We start from the raw sequence: 22,442 nt of genomic DNA, 5'->3' as shown, positions 1-22,442 counted from the left end.
AAAGCATCTCAGAGTAGGAGTGCTGATCTAGGATCGTGCCCCGGTTGTCCATGTAAATCTTATTCATTGTGATCTAAAAGGTTCAACTGATCCCAGATCTGCACTCATACTTTGAAAGGCTTTATAAATACAGGCCCTGATCACACCTGGAAATCTTTTACACACATCTGCATCCTTTTAGCCTGAGTGCCAGCCTGTTTGTGCTATCATGCCAACTCCTTGTCACTCATCATCATGCCACACATGTTTGGCTTGACACAGACAGGAATGGAGTTTGCAAGAGTACAAACAGATTTGTGACCAGGCTAACATCCTTCTGCATCAATGCATGATTTAAAAGTGTAAGATTGGAGTTTTGAACACATCTCAGTTTTACAACCAGTTTTACCCGGATGGTATTTCCTATTTGATAAAGCTGTAGAGGAAGGACCCTCCGATGACACAGAGAATGACACAGCAACACATGATCATCATCTGCTTCTAAAGGGCGGAAGACAGAATGAAAGTATTAAAGAAAGACAGAGGATGCGAGAGAGGAAGAGGACACAGAGGAGGAAGTGGAGGAGGAAGAAATATAAAGAAACAATGAAGGGAAGGGAGAGAAGAAACAGAACGAGAAAAAACTCAGAAAAACGAAAGGGAAAATTGACCTGAGCATAGAGAAAACATAACCCAAGATAAGTATTTCGAGACTAAATGTGTCATTGCAGGTTCTGAAGTTTTAAGAGATTCTTTGCATCAGTGAGAATGCTGAACCCCCTGTAGCAAGACAGTAGATTTAGTGTGCGTCCCAAATGGCACCCTTTTCCCTGTATAGTGCAGTACTTTCAAAAGCAATACACTATGAAGGTAATAGGGTGCCATTTGGGACAAAGCCAATGTATCCCTTCTCCTGTATGAACCAAGGTGATAGGTAATAGGTCTATGGTCCGGACTGAAGTGGACCTATAAACAGGACGTTTCAGCCGTAGAAATAGAATCACCTATTATGGCATCATCGACCTGAATGGGGACGGCCATTCTACTCATTCTAATTCTATGGTTTCAGCCCCACTCACCCTACGGGCCTCCTGCTGAAATTTGGCTGCTTTCTTGGTGTCGGCAACCGCCCGCTCTACGAAGCCCACCGATTGGTCCATGTTGCTCTCAATCTTGTCAATCATACCGCCCTTTGAAGGGGGTGGGCGGAGCGGAGTGTTGGGAGAGGCACACACAAACAGAGGTCAAAAGCAGTGCACTACGTAGGGAATAGGGTGCCATTTGGGATGCACCCTAAAAGGTGTGACGGGTTACCTGGTTCTCCACCAGCATAGCAATGTCCACGAACATGTCATGAAGCTCTTTGATGCTGCTCTCCAGCCTCACAATGTCTTTGTGCCGCGCCTCAATCTCATTCAACGCCTGCTTTGATATGCCTGACTCCATGATCTACAAAACACATAGGAGAGGATATACACAATGGTTTAACACCCACACATAGGAGAAGATATACACAACGGTTTAACACACACATAGGAGAGTATACACACAACGGTTTAACACCCACACTCGCAAGCATGCACGAACATACATACACTCACAAGCATTTTTGCTTGTACACACCCACACTCACAAGCATTCTCGCTTGTACACACACACACAATCACAAGCATTCTCGCTTGTACACACACACTCACAAGCTTTCTCGCTTGTACACACACACTCACAAGCTTCCCGCTTGTACACACACACACACAAGCTTTCCCGCTTGTACACACACACACACACACACAAGCTTTCCCGCTTGTACACACACACACACACACACACACACACACACACACTCTCACTTGTACACACGCACACACACACACACACACACACACACACACACACACACACACACACACACAGAATTACCCCTGCGGTGAAGACGGCTGCGTTCCCTCCTTCCAACATCTCCTCCAGCTCCTCGTCGGTTGTTGTTTTTCCCGCTGTGGAATGGAGATTTCACAGAAAAGGGTTAATAACATGTATGAAAGGGTTAATAACATGTTTGAAAGGCTTAATAACAAGTTAATAACATATAACAGGCCCTTAATGCTGGCATAGAATAAACTAATACATGCCATCAAAAGCAGATCTGGGTTTCAAATACTTAACAAATACTTCAAATACTTTATCTGTGTCTGTTAGCACTTGCCTGGCTTAATAAACCAGAAAAGAAAATGAACAAAACTGCAACCCTGCCCAACGCCAGGCAGGTTCAAGCAAACACTCAAAGTATTTGAAAGGATTTTCCAAGTATTTGCACTGGTAAAGAGCTTGAGCTTTGCTTGAGTCTGTCTGTGATAGGTTGAAACATGCACTCCCGTCTTCAACTTAATGCAACTTGGGCCTGGATTTTTTCCTGACAATTGACTTGTCCAGGAACAAAAATCCTGGCCCTAGTTATACCAGATAACTTGTCTCTACGACTGGCATCAGACTCACTGATCTCCAGCTGCCGGGCGATGCGGCCTTTGCTCTTGTCTCTAAAGTCCGTCTGAGCCTCGTTGTACTTGGTCATCACCTCCACAAACTTCTTGGCCAGGATGGCATGCTGGGAAAAGGTGAAGATGGGTAAAGAGGTTGTTATAGTAACCAGTGGGAATGAAACCTGAGTCTCCAACCCCGGTCTCCAACAGGAAAAACGATGGGGACATGATTGACGTGCAAACCGATAGCGTTAAGGGTTTGGTTGAGGTTAGTTTGTTTCTTAAAGGGTTACCTGAGACTTCCGAATCCTCATGTCTGCTGACGACCGTTCATCTGTGTTTGTCTCAAGTTGCTTCTCGATACCTGCCAGGGATGGGAACATGCAACCGTTACCATGATTACGGCCATCGACAACAACAACAATAACTACTATGGTATTGCCGTCCACGGCATTGAAAAAACACCTTATCTTGACAGGAAAACTACATTTATACAATTTGATGACTGTTGTGTTGGTCGTCAGAATACGGTTGGTCGTCAGAAAGACTGTGGGTAAGATATGGTGCATTTAATATTTAAAGGGAAGGACTTACTCTTTAGTTTGTTGCGAGCGGTCCCGGCTGCTTTCTTGATGTCGTTGGTGACTGCCTCCAAATCATCTTGCGTCTCTGGATGAACACAGTGAAAGGAGAAAAGAAGAGAGGTTGTAACATAGAAGTATCAACAAGCCACAAAGGATGAACAATATGGAATGGAAAGAAAGGGGGTGAGATAACAAAGAGATGAAGAGCGAGAGAGTGCAGGAGAGAAAGAGAGAGAGAGGGACATAGAGAGAGAGAGAGAGAGGGGGATTGAATGATGGTGATTACTCTGCTCTGATGTAGGGGCGGAGAGGATGGTAGAGTACAGCTTCTTTGCTTGCGCCACACTCTCATCTATCTTATCGATGCTGCTGCGAATCTCCTCAATCTGAGACAGAGACAGGCAATGATGACACACTGGTGAACACGTACGCACACGCACACAAACACAGTATGGTGAACACTCACACACACATCAGGAGTATGGTCAGAAATACCTGGGCGAAGAAGTCATCCATAAAGGCTTGATTCTCCACTGGAACCTCCACATCGTCTCCAGCCACATCACTTTTCTGTTGACACACACACAGACATCAGAGTTGTTGTGGTGGTGCGTTTGTGGTGAGATAATCACACTCACAGGCTTTTTTAGCGGTTCTTACGTCAGTGAAACAATGTGATTTGAATCCACTGTAAAGTTATTTTTTTAAACCAGACAGAATAAAGCTTGCGGTGCACACAAGCTGCAATGAATAGCCAGTACATCGATGACCCTGAGACCTTGGAAGAGGTGCAGGAAATTAGGAGAAAACAACCCTTTCATATTTCCTTAATCAACCCTTCTGGTCCCCTCTCTCTACCCACCCACCTCCATTTGTAACGCACCACCAATAAACAAGTGCACAGCCTAAATATCATCACACCCCAATTAGGCCTACCTACTTCCAAGAATAACTTAATACTATAATGTTTATTAGCGCAATGTTCAACTAGACTATTTATGCTTTTCTAGGCCTGAAAATGGGATCAACAGTTGATCGAACGTTGTGGTCAAACCGCTCATCCAGAACCAACTGCATCTGGTGCGCAAAAACAAACACGTAAATCAGATACTTCCCCAAAAACAAACGAGTAAATCAGATACGTCCCCCATCCATATTATATCATTCTATATGATTAGCAACGGTTATATGTTAAGCTAATAGCAAGCAAGGCCATGAAAACATGAACAAGTGTATAAAAAGACTAAGCTTACCGCCTTCAACTGTTCCAATCGGTCCTTCATCTTCAAAACTGTATTGCCACTGTCACAATCTCTAAACTATCAAAAAGAGATATTCTAATCTACAACCACTAATTAAACGGTTACCAAATTAGACCATTACAATTTATTAGCCTACTGATTAATCCAGTGATTTGTCCGAAAATAAGTTTCAAAGTTAGTTGTAAAAAGATTTAGTAGGCTAAATGGTCATTAGAATATGGTAATCAAATAAAAAAATAGCAATCGTTTTTTTTTTTTTTTTTTACAAAATGTCTCTTCAATATGGCTGCAGCAGCGTCTCCAACCTGTAGTTTTACTAAGCATATCCTCTCAAAGAGGATTAGAGCAACAGTTGTGTAGAGGGAGAATAATCTCTCCCTCTCTCTCTGATCAATGGCATGCGTAAAAACGCATGCAAAGTAAATATCACGCATGCTCTCTGTTTTGAGCACACTACTCAAACAAATAGGATTCTCAAATGCAGTGGTGTAAAGTACTACTTAAGTCGTTTTCTGAGGTATCTGTACTTTACTTTATTATTCATATTTTTGGCAACATACTTTTACTCCACTACATTCCTAAAGAAAATAATGTACTTTTTACTCCTTTCATTTTCCCTGAAACCCAAAAATACTCCTTACATTTTGAATGCTTAGTAGGACAGGAAAAGTGTCTAATTCACACACTTATCAAGAGAACATCCCTGGTCATCCCTACTGCCTCTGATCTGGCAGACTCACTAAACACAAATGTTGAAATGTTGAACTGTGGCCATGGCTACCCTTAAATTTAAAAAACAAGAAAAATCATGTTGTCTTGTTTACTTAATATAAGACATTATAAATTATTTATACTTTTGATACTTAAGTACATTTAAAACCAAATACTTTTAGACTTTTACTCACATAGAATTTTACTGGGTCACTTTCACTTTTACTTGAGTCATTTTCTTTTAAAGTATCTTTACTTTTACTCAAGTATGAAAATTGGGTCCTTTTCCCACCACTGCTCAAATGCAATGTGTTTAGAGGTTTCTAATACAATCAGTTGTTTCATTAAATCTTTGGGCGGACTGAAACTGACTGTGATGGTGAAAACTTTTAGCTGACAAACGCTTAGTCTTTGAGCAGTGGGTTGTTTCTAACATTTTACAGGGTCCTGGTGTCATGATGTCTGAGAAAGCTGAAACGCAAAATGTATCTGACAGGTAGTATATACTGCTATACTGCTCATCTGTCATCTACTTTAAATGATAAACCTCCCACTCAATTTTTCTTCTCCTCCATTCGGTTCCTCTCTTTTCCTCAGGTTTCAAGGCACACAGAAAGTAATTGGTTTGGCTGCACGACTTATCATTCCATCACCCTTGGACTGAGATGTAGATCAAATTAAAAAGTTAGTTTTATTCATTATTAGTCCCTTTTTGAGCTATATAAGTAGCTAAGTAGCCTTGTCCAAGCCAGAACGGCATGAGCCTATCTACTGTTTCTGTAGCGTGAGGCTTTTGATGTATCGTTTAATACAATACGCTAGGTTAGAAGCAAACCTAGCGCAAGACAGCCTGTAGCGTAACACCCTACACAAAGAACAATTCCACACACAGACATGGGGGAAACAGAGGGTAATATACATTTAGTCTGATGAGGGAATGTGAACCAGGTGTGCGGGAAAACAAGACAAAACAAATGGACAATGAAAGGTGGAGCGGCGATGGCTAGAAGACCGGCGACGTCAACCGCCGAACGCCGCCCGAACAAGGAGAGGTACTGACTTCGTCGGAAGTTGTGACACCCAGTTTATACCAGGTAGAATGGCCAGGACATGGGAGAAAGGCCTTGACCTTCCCAGAGACCCGTTTAGGTTCTAAAAGAACAAGGGGAGAACAAGGGAGAGATTAAAAGGACGGATATGAGAGAGAGGCTCCGTCCATATACTCACAGGGCTGGTTTCCCACCCACATGAAAAAGAAACTACAGTTTACTATAGAATATTACAGTACTTGCTATAGAATCCCATAGTAAACTGTAGAATACTATACTACACACTGTTGCATCCCTCAAACATGTGTAGTACTTACTATAGAATGTTGTAGTATACTGTAGAATACTATAGTAAATACTACAGTATTATCCACAAAAAAAATAACATTGTAGTAAATAGTAAAGTAATTTCCGCAAAACACTCCAGTCTGCAAAAACACTACACTTTTTTAAACTATAGTAAATACTACACTATCTTATTTGCATATAACCTGCCCATTTCCCTCACCCATATCGCAATTTTTTCCACCCATAAGTGAGAAACCTACATGCCAAGTATATACCAAATATTGTGTTCCGTACAGGTTATAGAAAATTAGCTCTTAGCTCTTATTTCTCCAGTAGGTTTCCTGAAGGAGAAAGCCTCGACTTGTATGTCAAAGATAATAAAACAAAAACTACAGTAAATACTACAGTATACTACAATCCACAAAAACACTACGTCAATTACTATAGTATATACATTTACATTTTAGCCATTTAGCAGACGCCCTTATCCAGAGCGACTTACAGGAGGAATTAGGGTGAAGTGCCTTGCTCAAAGGCACATCGACAGATTTTACTACAGTATATATACTATAGTTAACTGTAAATACTACAGTAAATAAAACAGTATACTACAGTAAATACTACAGTAAAGTCAGCAACAACGCTACAGTGAATACTATAGTACATATTTTCTTATGTGGACAGACACAGAACTTTACATGGTTATTCTAATTTGAGCATGCTTTTCAGTCCAGGATTAGGCTTATTCTCGGTCAGGGTAACCAGCCCTCAAAATATATCTTCTATTGAGAGAATCTACATCAGTCACTGTGGTGTTGAGATGATGAGGGAAGGCTACTGTACCGGTGGAGTTTAGGGCATTGAGTACCATGGCAGACACCCCGAGTAGCATCATGGCCAGAATGGGTTCATCATGGGATCATGGGATCTTCACTTCTCTTCAGCTGTTGGGAAAAGAGCAATGTTATTATATGTATTTTTTAAATGAAACTGGGAGTTCTGATCTGTGGGGGCACGCAAACAGACACCGGCACACTCAGAGACAAATGAGAGAGAGGTGCATTTTCTCATAACAGAATCAAATATTTGGGTTTTACCTTGAGGTATGTAAATGTCAACGTCTTTTTCCTCTATTCTTGCTTCTCCTTGCTTCAGATGCTCTCTTTCACTCAGCTCTGCTTCCTTATATACCTATTCCATACCTCTTAATCTCCATCCTAATCTCAGATGTATTTCCTCTTTTCTGCTGTCTCAACCCCTTACACATAAAAAGTTGCAACCCCTCTGGGTTTGTCTAGACAGTATGTGCAATCCCTGGGTACAGTTGTCACCCTTTCACTTTTCAACAACAAAAAATCCAGTTATTTGTTTTACATGTCCCATTGAAAAACAATATCTACAGTAATGTATCACCAAATGAAGCATTCCTACAGCATTCCTCCCTACAATCAAACATGGGAGAGTTTCAATAACGCTGTGGGGTTGCTTTGATGCCTCTGGTACTGGGGGCCTTGAACATGTTCAAGGCATCATGAAATCAGCAGATTATCAAGGGGTTTTGGAGTGGAGTGTTCAACCCGGTGTCCAAAAACTAGGTCTCCATCAAAGGTCGTGGGTATCCAGCAGGACAACGAACCCAAGAACATAAAAAAGCACCCAGGACTGGTTCAGGAAGAAACACTGGACTGGAGTGGCCAGCAATGAGTCCAGATCTGTGTCCCATCGAAAACTTACGACGAGATCTGAAAACAGCAGTTGGTCAAAGGCAACCATCAAATATTGAAGAATTGGGAGCAGTTTGCAGCTGAAGAGGGAGCAAAATTGAAGCATTTGCCGGCAGTTATGCTGACCAAAGGCTGTGCAACCAAGTACTAGTAACGGGTGATAATAATTCTGACAATGCCATTTGTTTTTATTTTCTAAAATTTGCTAAACAGCCATTGCAAATTGTAGACCCCCCCCAAAACCAAAAAAATGGTTCTGCAATGTGGAAATAAGAAATAACCAGGTGTGGAGACAAATGTATTTTCAATTTCAACTTATTTTAGACAGAATTATGAATTATTCAAGAAAAGTGCAAGGGTACCAATATATCAGGCCACAAAATGTTCATCCTGTCTGCTAGTTGTTTCAAAAGAGAGCAACTTGTCAAGACAACTTTTCATGATAGAACAAAACATGAGAAAAGTACCTATTGCCTTCAGAAAGTATTCACATCCCTAGACTTTTTCCACAGTTTGTCGTGTTAAAGCCTGAATTTAAAATGGATTAAATTGAGATTTTGTGTCACCGGCCTACACACAATACCCCATAATGTCAAAGTGTAATTATATTTTAGAAATGTTGACAAAAAAAATATGAAAAGCTGAAATGTCTTGTCTTGAGTAAGTGTTCAACCCCTTTATGGCAAGCCTAAATAAGTTCAGGTGTAGAAATGTGCTTAACAAGTTACATTACATGGACTCACTCTGTGTTCAATAATAGGGTTTAACATGATTTTTGAATGACTACCTCATCTCTGTACCCCACACACGCAATTATCTGTAAAATCCCTCAGTAGAGCAGTGAATTTCAAACACAGATTCAACCACAAAGACCAGGGAGGTTTTCCAATGCCTCACAAATAGCACCTATTGGTAGATTGGTCTCAAAAAATGTTTACAAAAGAAAGACATAAAATATATTTCTTTGAGCATGGTGTTCACTGGAGGCTGCTGAGGGGAGGACGGCTCATAATAATGTCTGGAATGGAGCCAATGGAATGGCATCAAACACATGGCAACCAGCTGTGCTACTCGGGAGACCAAACAATATAGGTCTAGTAGACTACTTTTGACCAGAGTCCTATGGGCCCTGGTAGTGCACAATAGATGGAGTTGGGTGACACAAGACACAGTCAGAGACTCACCTTAAATTGTACATCTGGTTCTGCGACCATTACCACGAGCCCGTCCTCCGACCATTACCACGAGCCCGTCCTCCCCAATTAAGGTGCCACCAACCTCCTGTGGTGAAGTTATTAATTACATTTTGGATGGTGTATCAATACACCCAGTCATAACAAAGATACAGGCGTCCTTCCTAACTCAGTTCCCGGAGAGGAAAGAAACCGTTCAGGGATTACACCATGAGGCCAATGGTGTATTTGAAACAGTTTAATGGATGTATCAATAACATTGTAGTTATTCCACAATACTAACCTAAATGACAGAGTGAAAAGAAGGAAGCCTGCACAGAATAAAATATTCCAAAACATGCAAAAGGCCCTAAAGTAAAAATGGAAAAAAAATGTGGCAAAGAAATTAACTTCATGTCCTAAATACAAAGCGTTACTTTTGGGTCAAATCCAACACAACATCACTTAGTAGCACTCTTCATATTTTCAAGCATTGTCATCGGCAAGGAATAGGGAGTTTTTTGGGGGATAAAAAGAAACGGAATAGACCTAACCACAGGCAAAATCCTAGTGGAAAACCTGGTTCAGTCTGCTTTCCAACAGACATTGGGAGACAAATTCACCTTTCAGCCAGATAATACCTAGAACACAAGGCCAAACATACACTGGTTTCTTACCAAGACGGCATTGAATGTTCATGAGTGGCCTAGCTTTATTTTTTACTTAAATCCACTACAAAATCTATGTCAAGACTTGAAAATGGCTGTCTAGCAATGATCAACAGCCAACTTGACAGAGCTTGAAGAATTCAAAAAAGAATAAAATGTGCAAATATTGTACAGCTGTAATCGCTGCCAAAGGTGATTCTAACATGTATTGACTCAGGGGTTTGAATACTTATGTAAAAACATGTTTTCACTTTGTCATTACAGGGTATTGTGTGTAGATGGGTAAGAAAGAAAAACAAATATTTAAATCCATTTTAAATTCAGGCTGTAACACAAAATGTGGAATAAGTCAAGGGGTATGAATACTTTGAAGGCACTGTATATTACAAATAGTACAAATGGATTATTGTACACAAATATGTATTCATGTATTTACTATACAACTTTGTTGTGGAACCAGTACATTTTCAATCCCTGTCAACCACACCACAGGCACCTCTGAAGAATAAAATGCTGTCAAACATCAGTCAGGTAGTCCCACAAGGAAGTGAAATGTGCTTTTTGCTAAATTCCAGTCACGCACCCATTTTGTTCACATGAATTGATACAGCAAATAGTTTATATTCAAATACTTTTTATTTAGTGTGATTTCATATCACCCATAGTCAGTATCGTACAGCGAGTAAACAAGGTCTTTCATTTGTATGTGTGTGTGTAACGCCTACTGTGAGCAGTGTGAAATTCTACTCCTGTTTGTCTCTACTGAAATCTTCACGCTACCAGACACACATTTTCAGTTTGAAACACAAAAACAAAACATTGGGGGGGCTTTTACAATTAAAGGTCAAGGGTTAAGGTCAGCAATAGGCCACACCCCCAGAACACCGAAGAGGCCAGAGAGAGGTCGCAGGTTAAAGGTCATCGTCTTCATCTGGGAGCGCTGTTTCTGCGGCAACCTAGAGGTGTGAGGAAAAATTGTGTATTCATTATTTTTGTCACCTGTAAAACTAAATACTAGTATGCAAGTTCCTGATGTAAATAAATACAATTTCAATAAAGAACACATTAAACACTGACCCAGTATGGCGTGTGCGACTTCTGCATTTGTGTGTGTTCTGCATGCGTATCCCCTGCATGTGTGTGTGTACGCTTTCTGCATGCGTGTGTGTACGCTTTCTGCATGCGTGTGTGTACTCACTTTAAGGTCGTTCTCGTACTGCGCGGCCAGGGAGGCGTCCATGACGACCTCCGGGGGAGCGAGGGCAGGCATCTCCACAAACTCCAAGTTGGGGTCTCCTACCAGCTTCCTGGCCAGCCACAGGAAGGGCTTCTCAAAGTTGTAGTTACTCTTGGCTGAGATGTCGTAGTACTGATGAGGTGGAGAGAGAGTCTTGATTAGGTATAGTCTCATATCTCTCGCATATATATATATATGTATGATAAACGCTATTGTCGCTCTCCCATCTAAAAATAATTAACCAGGAATGGAGAAACACTGCAGACACAAAGTACTCCAGCTGAGGAATATAGACTTGTACAGACAGGTGTGGTAGTTGGCAGGTACAAAACACTATCTAAATGTGTGTGCGTTGGGTTGCCACGGTTACCTGAAGGTTCTTCTTGCGGTGGAACACGATGCTCTTGGCTTTGACCTTCCTGTCCTTGATGTCCACCTTGTTGCCGCACAGGACTATGGGTATGTTCTCGCAGACGCGCACCAGGTCACGGTGCCAGTTGGGCACGTTCTTGTAGGTGACGCGAGATGTCACGTCGAACATGATGATCGCACACTGGGCTGGAGAGAGGTAGGGGACAGAAAAGTAGAAGAGGGAGAGTGATTGAGTGAATCAGATAATCATTAAATGTGTGGTGCCCGTAATCATCCGAGTCATTTTGCACCAGAGGGTAAGATTGTGTAGAGATCTGAGGTCAGGATGTGACCTACTCTGTATGTACTACAATACACAGACATGTGACCCACACAAATGTGACGTACCCTGTATGTAGTAGCCATCTCTGAGCCCCCCAAACTTCTCCTGGCCGGCTGTGTCCCAGACGTTGTACTTGATGGTCCCTCGAGTGGTGTGGAAGACCAAGGGGTGCACCTCTACTCCCAGAGTCGCTACAGGGGGAAGAGGGGGAGCGAAGGACAGGTCAGCCATGGTTCAGGGATGTAGAAGGGTTTCAACTCTTGTATGGATAGCATATTTTTCCATCATGCTACCCTTGCCTGCAAACTCAATTTCCCTCTGAAGAGAATTAAGTCTGATTATTGATTGAAGGTATGGTGGGGTTATGAAGGAGAAGAAGCAGAAGACGGCAAAGAAGAGGTATGTAAAGCTGAGAGAGAAGAGGGAGAGAGGACTGTCTGGATTCTAAGAAACTCACCAACGTATTTCTTCTCAAACTCTCCTGTTAAATGCCTCTTCACGAAGGTGGTTTTTCCTGTGCCTCCATCTCCACACAACACTAGCTGAAACACGGACAGTAATTAAACAACACATTGGTTAAAAGGAATAACAACCGACTGCTGTGCTACTCGGGAGACCAAACAATATAGCTCTAGTAGACTACTTTTGACCAGAGTCCTACGGGCCCTGGTAGTGCACAATAGATGGAGTTGGGTGACACAAGACACAGTCAAAGACTCACCTTAAATTGTACATCTGGTTCTGCCATAGCGGTCTGTTCTATGTGTTGGTGTTTACACGCTGAAATAACAAGAGGAGAGAAGAACAGGTCATCAATTGGCAGTGTTTGTGTCCCACCCTTTTCCCTTTACAGTGCTGTTCAAAAGACAGCATCAATCATCAATATTAGAAGCCACAAAATGTGCTGCTGGTGTGATGTGGCGTCACAACAATACCTGGCAAAAGTGACAACAAACAGACAACCATGTCCTATTAGTGTTAACTACTTGAGTAATTGACATATTATTCAGTTACTGATGCTTGGTTGACATGACAGTCTTGGCACTAGGAAAGCAATTTGAATGTGTTTTGTTTGAGACAAGGTGGAGAGGGGCTGAAAAACCAGCCTGGACTCAGACTAGGCGTAACATTGTAAACATACGTCCAGGACACTCAAATTAGTATGATATGTTACATTTGGCATGGTTACATAAGACAGAAAGTTATGATATGATAGGATATGATAGGAGGGTGGTTGGTCGGGGTGGATAGCTAGGTACATAATGCGAACGTCTAGCAACCAAAGTTTGTTAAAATGGTGATGAGATTAGAACGCGCAAACACTTACTTCTTAGCTACTTTGAAACTACTTAGCATACTAGCTAACCCTTCCCCTAAACCTTTAACCTAACTCCTAAACTTAACCCCTAACCTAGCTAATGTTAGACACCTAGCTAAAGTTCAAATCAAATTTATTGGTTGCATACGTGTTTAGCAGATGTTATTGCGTGTGCAGCGAAATGCGTGTGCTTCTAGCTCCGACGGTGCAGTAATAACTAACAAGTAATATCTAACAGTTTCACAACATATATCCAAAATACACGTAAATCTAAGTAAGGAATGATTAAGAATATATTTACATATATGTCAGAGCTGCATTGGACTAAGATAGTGGCATAGTATAGAATACAGTATATAAACTCAGCAAAAAAGTAACAGCCCTTTTACAGGACCCCATCTTTCAAAGATAATTCGGAAACATCCAAATAACTTCACAGATATTCATTGTAAAGGGGTTAAACACTGTTTCCCATGCTTGTTCAATGAATCAATTAATGAACATGCACCTGTGGAACGGTCGTTAAGACACTAACAGCTTACAGACGGTAGGAAATTAAGGTCACAGTTATGAAAACTTAGGACACTGAAGAGGCCTTTCTACTGACTCTGAAAAACACCAAAAGAAAGCTCCCTACTCATCTGCGTGAACGTGCCTTAGGCATGCTGCAAGGAGGCATGAGGACTGCAGATGTGGCCAGGGCAATAAATTGCCATGTCCGTACTGGGAGACGCCTAAGACAGCACTACAGGGAGACAGGATGGACAGCTGATCGTCCTCCCAGTGGCAGAACACGTGTAACAACACCTGCACAGGACAGGTACATCCGAACATCATACCTGCGGGACAGGTACAGGACGGCAACAACAACTGCCCGAGCTACACCAGGAATGCACATTCCCTCCATCAGTGCTCAAACTGTCCGCAATAGGCTGAGAGAGGCTGGACTGAGGGCTTGTAGGCCTGTTGTAAGGCAGGTCCTCACCAGACATCACCGGCAACAACGTTGCCTATGCGCACAAACCCACTGTCGCTGGACCAGACAGGACTGGCAAAAAGTGCTCTTCACTGACGAGTCGCAGTTTTTTCTCAACAGGGGTGATGGTCGGATTCGCGTTTATCGTCGAAGGAATGAGCGTTACACCGAGGCCTGTGCTCTGGAGCGGGATCGATTTGGAGGTGGAGGGCCTGTCATGGTCTGGGGCAGTGTGTCAAAGCATCATCAGACTGAGCTTGTTGTCACTGCAGGCAATCTCAACGCTGTGCGTTACAGGGAAGACATCCTCCTCCCTCATGTGGTACCCTTCCTGCAGTCTCATCCTGACATGACCCCCAGCATGAAAATGCCACCAGCCACACTGCTCGTTCTGTGCGTGATTTCCTGCAAGACAGGAATGTCAGTGTTCTGCCATGGCCAGCGAAGAGCCCGGATGTCAATCCCATTGAGCACGTCTGGGACCTGTTGGATCGGAGGGTGAGGACTAGGGCCATTCCCCCCAGAAATGTCCGGGAACTTGCAGGTGCCTTGGTGGAAGAGTGGGGTTACATCACACAGCAAGAACTGGCAAATCTGGTGCAGTCCATGAGGAGGAGATGCGCTGCAGTACTTAATGCAGCTGGTGGCCACACCAGATACTGATTGTTACTTTTGATTTTGACCCCCCCCTTTGTTCAGGGACACATTATTCCATTTCTGTTAGTCACATGTCTGTGGAACTTGTTCAGTTTATGTCTCAGTTGTTGAATCTTGTTAAGTTCAAACACATATTTACACATGTTGAGTTTGCTGAAAATAAACGTAGTTGACAGTGAGCGGACGTTTCTTTTCTTGCCGAGTTTACATATTAGATGGGTGATGCAATATTTACACACAATTAAAGTGACTAAGATACCGTAGAATAGTATAGAGTAAAGTTTATACATATGAGATGAGTAATGCAAGATACAGAGACATTATTAAAGTGGCTAGTGATCCATTCCTAAAAGTGGCCAGTGATGCCTAATCTATGTCTATAGGCAGCCGCCTCGGATGTGCTAGTGATGGCTGTTTAGCAGTCTGATGCCCTTGAGATAGAAGCTGTTTTTCAGTCTCTCGGTCCCAGCTTTGATGCACCTGTACTGACCTCGCCTTCAGGATGATAGCGGGATAAACAGGCAGTGGCTCGGATGGTTGATGTTCTTTTAGCCTTCCTATGGCATCGGGTGCTGTAGGTGTCCAGGAGGGCGGGAAGTTTGCCCCCGGTAATGCGTTCTGCAGACAGCACCACCCTCTGGAGAGCTTTGCTGTTGTGGGCGGTGCAGTTGCCGTACCAGGCGGTGATACAGCCCGACAGGATGCTCTCAATTGTGCATCTGTAAAAGTTTGAGGGTTTTAGGTGTTTAGCCAAAATTCTTAGCCTCCTGAGGTTGCAGAGGCGCTGTTGCGCCATCTTCACCACACTGTCTGTGTGAGTGGACCATTTCAGTTTGTCAGTGATGTGTACGCCGAGGAACTTGAAGCTTTCCACCTTCTCCACTGCGGTCCCATCGATGTGGATAGGGGTGCCCCCTCTGCTGTTTCCATGATCATCTCCTTACTTTCCTGGCACCACACTCCCAGAGCCCTCACCTCCTCCCTGTAGGCTGTCTCATCATTGTTGGTAATCAAGCCTACTACTGTTGTGTCGTGTGCAAACTTGATGATTGAGTTGGAGGAGTGCTTGGTCACGCAGTCATGGGTGAACAGGGAATACAGGGGGGGGGGCTGAGCACGCACCCTTGTGGGGCCCCAGTGTTGAGGATTGGCGAAGAGGTGTTGTTAACTACCATCACCACCTGGGGGCAACCCGTCAGGAAGTCCTGGACCCAGTTGCACAGGGTTGGGATCAGACCCAGGGCCTCAAGCTTGATGATGAGCTTGGAGGGTACTATGGTGGTGAATGCTGCGCTATAGTCAATGAAAAACATTCTTATATTAGGTATGCCACTTGTCCAGATGGTACAGGGCAGTGTGCAGAATGGTGGCGATTGCATCGTCTGTGGATCTATTGGGGCGGAAATTGAAGTGGGTCAAGGGTGGCAGGTAAGGCGGAGGTGATATGATCCTTGACTACTCTCTCAAAGCACTTTATGATGACAGAGCTGAGTGCTACGTAGTTCAATTACCTTTGCTTTCTTAGGTACAGGGACAATGGTGGCCATCTTGAAGCATGTGGGGACAACAGACTGGGATAGGGAGAGATTGAATATATCTGTAGAGACACCAGCCAGCTGGTCTGTGCATGCTCTGAGGACGCGTCTAGGGATACCATTTGGACCAGCAGCCTTGCGAGGGTTAACATGCTTCAACGTCTTAATCCCGTCTGCCACGGAGAAGGAGAGCCCACAGTCCTTGATAGCGGGCCGCGTCGGTATTATCCTCAAAGCGAGCGAAGAGGGTGTTCAGCCTGTCAGGAAGCAAGACACCGACAGGGCTGGCTTTCATTTTATAATCCGTGATTGTCTGTAGACCCTGCCACATACGTCTCGTGTCTGAGCCGTTGAACTGGGACTTAACTATGTCCCTATACCAACATTTAGCCTGCTTGATTGCTTTGCGGAGGGAATAACTACACTGTTTGTATTCTTCCATAATCCCAGTCTTCTTGCCCTGGTTAAATGCAGTGGTTCGCGCATTCAATTTTGTGCGAATGCTCCCATCTATCCCCGGTTTCTGGTTGGAGTAGGTTTTAATAGTCACAGTGGGTACAACCACTCCTATGCACTTTCTGATAAACTCATTCACCGTATCAGTATGCGTGTCGATATTATTTTCTGAAGCTACTCTGAACATATCCCAGTCCACGTGATCAAAATAATCTTAAAGCGTGGATTCCGATTGGTCAGACCAGCATTGAATAAGTCCTCACCACGGGTGCTCCCTGTTTGAGTTTCAGCCTATAGGAGGGGAGGAGAAAGATGGAATCGTGGTCCAATTTTCCGAATGGAGGGCCTTATATGCATTCTAGAAGGTAGTATAACAATGGTCAAGAGTTTATAGTGAAGTTCTTTGAGGGCCGTCGTGGTATCGGCTTGAGGGGGGATATAGACCGCTGTGGCTATTATTGATGAAAATTCTCTCAGGAGATAGTACGGTCGGCATTTGATTGAGAGATATTCTAGGTCGGGGGAACAGAAGAACTTGAGTTCCTGTTACACCATAAGTTGTTAATAATGTCGGCGTGATGTACTGAGAACCCAACTGGCTTTACAGAGTCAGACAGTATATCTCGAGAGAGCCATGTTTCCGTGAAGCAGAGGATGTTACAATCCCTGGTGTCTCTCTGAAAAGCCACTCTTGCCTTGAGCTCATCAACTTCATTATCCAGAGATTGGACATTAGCGAGTCCAAGTCAGACCAGAAGACAGCCTCGAGTACCTCTCCTCCGCCGGAATTGTTTTGGGTCAGCCTATGGAATAGGTTGCAAAGGGTCTGAATTTTTCCAGAAATTTTCCATGGGAAGTTAAGCCTGGGAATTTTGCTTAAATTCATCAAACAAGAAAGCTTATAACAGTGAACCTTTTTTTTGTGGGATACACAAGGCAATTCTAGGTCTTGTGGCATGTTTTGGTTAAAGTATCCCGAATTCAATGGAATTGCAATCCTCTGCATGCACAGTGCATTCTTCCATCACATGTACAGCTGATTCTCAAGATCTTGCACACTAATGAGATGCTATTGAGCCCACACTACTACGCTGTCTGAGCCAAGGACTACATGCTTTCTGGTAAGTTTTGATTACAATACTGGGTGGGGTGAATATATTTTATATGACATACATGATTTTTTTTAAACTAGTAAATAGTAGCCTACAGCAAAGTGTGTTTAAATCATTTCTAACTTGTTAACAATTTCTGCATGTGTCTGTATGTAGCCCGGTACTTTTATAGCCTCGCTACTGTATATAGCCTGTCTTTTTACTGTTGTTTTATTACTTTACTTACCTATTGTTCACCTAATACCTTTTTTAGACTATTGGTTAGAGCCTGTAAGTAAGCATTTCACTGTAAGGTCTACACCTGTTGTATTCGGCGCACGTGACAAATAAACTTTGATTTGATTTGCTAGTTCGTTTTTGCTACCATGTGAGTTTTAGTTTGATTGAGCCTGCTAACTGAGGAGTGTTAATTCACCTGTTCCATACATGTTTCATCTTAAAACAAATATCTTACAAAGGAGTTGTTTAATCTAACTGCTTAACTATTTATCTGTACATGGAATTGTTTTGGGGTTTTCTAATCTTTACAGGAAAATGCCACGGGCACTATCCGATGTATGGAGACATTTCACTGCAGCTGATGTAGAATGAAAAGCTGTGTACATTTGCAAATACTGTGCCAAATCATATGTGAAGAATGCAACAAAGATGCAGAATCATCTGGCCAAGTGCATAAAGTTCCCTCAGCGCTCACAACAAGCAATCTCTGACTAAAGTCCCTCTACTTCTATTCGAGGTGACAATGATGAATCAGACACCTTATCGATTTGCAACAGCTCATGGTCCTCCTGGAATCAGAAGTGTTTTTGACTCAATGGAGGAACGTAGTCAGGAAAATGCTGATGTTTTGCTCGAGCTGTGTATGCAACTGGTTCACCTCTGATGCTCACAGGCAGTGTGTATTGGAAGAGATTTCTGAATGTTCTTTGCCCAGCATACACCCCTCCAACCAGACATGCTTTATCCCCTCATTTGCTGGATGCAGAGTTCAACAGAGTTCAAGTGAAGGTCAAGCAAGTCATAGAGAACGCAGACTGTATTGCAATCAGCTCTGATGGGTGGTCGAATGTTTGTGGGCAAGGAATAATTAACTACATCATCTCCACCCCTCAATCAGTATTCTACAAGAGCACAGACACAAGGGACAACAAACACACCGCAGATGAGCTGAAGGCAGTCAATGAACTTGGACCACAGAAGGTATTTGCACTGGTGACAGACAATGCTGCGAACATGAAGGCTGCTTGGTCTAAAGTGGTGGAGTCCTACCCTCACATCACACCCATTGGCTGTGCTGCTCATGCATTGAATCTGCTCCTCAAGGACATCATGGCACTGAAAACAATGGATATACTCTACAAGAGAGCCAAGGAAATGGTTAGGTATGTGAAGGGTCATCAAGTTATAGCAGCAATCTACCTCACCAAGCAAAGTGAGAAGAATAAGAGCACCACATTGAAGCTGCCCAGCAACACCCGTTGGGGTGGTGTTGTTGTCACCACCTCTCCTGTCTCCTGGAGGGGAAGGAGTCTCTCCAAGAAATGGCCATAGTCTGCCGATATGGACAGCACCATCAAGAGGATCCTCCTGGATGATATATTTTGGGAGAGAGTGGTAAGCAGCCTGAAACCTATAGCAGTAGCCATTCGCGCGGATTGAGGGAGAAAATGCCATCCTGTCTGATGTTCAGACTCTGCGTGCAGATGTAAGAGAAGAAATCCATACCGCTTGCCCACTGACCAATACAAGGGTTGAAAAATTGGTGGCCATCCAGGCAAATTTGAGGCTTTTTGAGCCTGACAACGAGCCATCTACAACGAAGTTGGAAAGTGACAGTGAAGATGAGGCCTCAGAGTCTGCTGTTCAAAATGTGCAACCCTACTCTGGAATAAATTAAATTGCCCTGGGGAGAGAAAACAAAGGATCCGCTTCAGGGAAGTCATAATGCTGGAAGTTCTGGTGAGGTACCGCCGCTCTTATATCCAATAGTTCTTCCCAGGTGTATGTAATGACACAAAACAATTCCTGAGCTAAATAGCGTAAAAAAATAGTACATGAACAAACAAAATAGTGGAGTTTCGTAAGAGCCAGTTGGGATGCTGCCATCTCCGTCAACACATCATCGGGACTTTTTTGGGGCAACAATTAAAACGTTTGCGTATTAAATATATTGAACAAGAATATAAACGCAACAATTTCAACGATTTTACTGAGTTACAGTTCATTTAAGGAAATCAATCAATATTTATGACACATTGAGTCTGGACCAGCCCCCCCTCCAAATACGGACATTTCTATTAAAGAAAAATGCACCCGTCATACGAATACAAATAATGTTGATCTTTAAAAAACGGCCATTATATCTACCGTTTCCATTACAAGTTACAATGATTTTATTTGCAACATTTTCTCGAACGAACCTGGGCCAATAGAAACCTGCCTACTGTTGCCTTATGGAAGTGGTCCAACTGTATACACCGTTTTGCTGCGTGCTAAAGTTACATATGCAATAAGTCCAGTCAAACCGCCTACCCCCATATTTAGCGGACTACAGCACCTTTTCACGAGGCTTCGCGTCACACTTGGTCCAGTACCTAACAACTTGTTTTTACGAAAATGTACCAAAACAAAACTGTTGCATTTACAACCCTGCATGACCATGATGCACTGATAAATCTCAGCTCGAGCGAAACAAGTCGATATGCTAACGTTAGCCACCGTGAACCAAAGTCTTCTCTGACTATGCTAACAAGCTATACAACGTTAGCTAGCTAAATAACATAATTGTAAACTTTGAATAGGACGAGGCACGAGTGTCAATACAATAATTCTCATTCTGTATTCAGATCTTTGAATTGATGTCTGTGTTTTGACATGGCTGAGTAAATTTCGAATATTTTCAAAAATCTTACGTCCACACTTACCCCCACGGTTTTGGATGGGACAGTTAGCTAAGTGCTATTGGCCTTCGATTAATTTGGCTAATGTATGTGACGCTTTTGTGGTTATCACGTGATCTCTGACGGTCAACAGAGAAGGTTGTTGATGGTTTTATCAAAGACAGTACAATATGAGTATAGGCAGAAACTGCTTCTCCAATAGACGGGTTGTTTGTTAAGCAACAAAACCGACGGGGTTGGCCTAGATTGTTGACAACATGTAAACGACACTGAGTGAGTGTACAAAACATTAGGAACACCTTTTCCCACGACAGACTATCCAGGTGAAAGCTATGATCCCTTATTAATGTCACTTCAAATAATGTAGATGAAGGGGAGGAGACAGGTTAAAGAAGGATTTTAATGCCTTCAGACATGGATTGTGTATGTGTGCTATTCATAATATGAATGGGCAAGACAAAATATTTAAGTGCCTTTGAACGGGTATGGTAGTAGGAGCTCAACAGTTTCCTGTGTATCAAGAATGGTTCACCACCCAAAGTACATCTATCCAACTTGACACAACTGTGGGAAGCATTGGAGTCAACATGGGCCAGCATCCCTGTGGAACGCTTTCGACACATTACGAAAAAGTGCTATAGCGTTCCTGTAAGATTCCTATAAGAAACTATGTTTTGTATAATACCCTATAGTTATAGGGTATAGTATGCTATGACATATTATTTTGCTATGAAAATACTATAGAATGATTATAGGAGTATCTATAGTATGTAATTTTGACCTATAATAACTTTCAATAGTAATAAGATTTCAATGGTATAAATATTATGCAGTATCTCTATAGTATTCTTATGAATTTAAATAGCGTTCCTGCATTATTTTTTGTAGTATTCCCCTGAAGTTATTGAAAGCATTCCTATAGGCTATTCCTGTTGGGTTTGTAATAGTATTCTAATTGAGGTGATGAAAATTATCCAAGAAAAACATTTCCTGCAAGCAAAAACAGAAAGCTAACAAATATTTATTTTATATGCCAACATGGGTATAGCCAGGTTACTTTTAAAGTAGTGTGCATTTTTGGGATGGATACTTTAAATACATTACATCCATTAAAAACATGTGGCATCTTAGTAAAAACAGACCAGTAATATTAATGTTCATTTATTTTTTATTTAAAAAAAACATCTATTCCACTGAACATGTGGTTAACATGTACAATACAATATATAAGCGATGGCCCTTGCATCACTGATGTATGTCCCTGATAAGTTATCAATGTGTGATACTATTAGAATCACACAGATTCAATGACATACAACACACATTCTGTGATCTCCAACTATTACTCAAAACTAAATGCATGCGTTTTAACTGGAAGCTGCACGTCCCTAACATATCCTCACACTGGACGGACCTGAACTAAGGTATGTTGATGCTTTTCTTGGCCAGGTCACCATTGCAAATGAGAATCAGCTCAATAACATCAACCAGCTCACTAAAAAACAGCCATAACTAATCTCGCTCATAAGTGTTTGGCAGAAGGACAAGCCAGCCATCCACATAAATATATTTACACTTGATATCTTTTTTTTTGTCTCAACCTCAAATCAAATCAAATTTTATTTGTCACATACACATGGTTA

General features: G+C 42.4%; 2 protein-coding genes across 3 annotated transcripts; both read right to left on the bottom strand.

Annotated features, from left to right (window-relative positions):
* Window positions 1-402: 402 nt before the first annotated feature.
* zgc:165520 (uncharacterized protein LOC571872 homolog) lies at window positions 403-4,323 on the bottom strand. The gene is made up of 10 exons (XM_038981325.1): window positions 4,294-4,323; window positions 3,536-3,610; window positions 3,327-3,426; window positions 3,051-3,125; window positions 2,750-2,820; window positions 2,473-2,581; window positions 1,900-1,973; window positions 1,294-1,428; window positions 1,059-1,169; window positions 403-480 (listed from the first exon to the last, which is right to left on the bottom strand). Exons 1-10 carry the CDS (start codon window positions 4,321-4,323, stop codon window positions 403-405), a joined length of 858 nt encoding a protein of 285 aa, XP_038837253.1.
* Window positions 4,324-10,531: 6,208 nt separating this feature from the next.
* LOC120034954 (GTP-binding nuclear protein Ran-like) lies at window positions 10,532-20,941 on the bottom strand. Of its 2 annotated transcripts, none has more exons than XM_038981671.1 (7): window positions 20,824-20,941; window positions 12,567-12,625; window positions 12,303-12,387; window positions 11,911-12,036; window positions 11,522-11,709; window positions 11,113-11,283; window positions 10,532-10,870 (listed from the first exon to the last, which is right to left on the bottom strand). In XM_038981671.1, exons 2-7 carry the CDS (start codon window positions 12,591-12,593, stop codon window positions 10,826-10,828), a joined length of 642 nt encoding a protein of 213 aa, XP_038837599.1. In that variant the 5' UTR covers window positions 12,594-12,625; window positions 20,824-20,941; the 3' UTR covers window positions 10,532-10,825. The 2 variants fall into 2 exon arrangements, with proteins under 2 accessions (XP_038837599.1, XP_038837600.1); XM_038981672.1 differs by having other exon boundaries at window positions 20,812-20,848.
* Between the last annotated feature and the right edge of the window lie 1,501 nt (window positions 20,942-22,442).

Source organism: Salvelinus namaycush, chromosome 42 (assembly GCF_016432855.1).
Source record: "Salvelinus namaycush isolate Seneca chromosome 42, SaNama_1.0, whole genome shotgun sequence".
Taxonomy (NCBI): Eukaryota; Metazoa; Chordata; class Actinopteri; order Salmoniformes; family Salmonidae; genus Salvelinus; species Salvelinus namaycush.
This window is presented reverse-complemented; position numbering and strand designations above follow the sequence as displayed.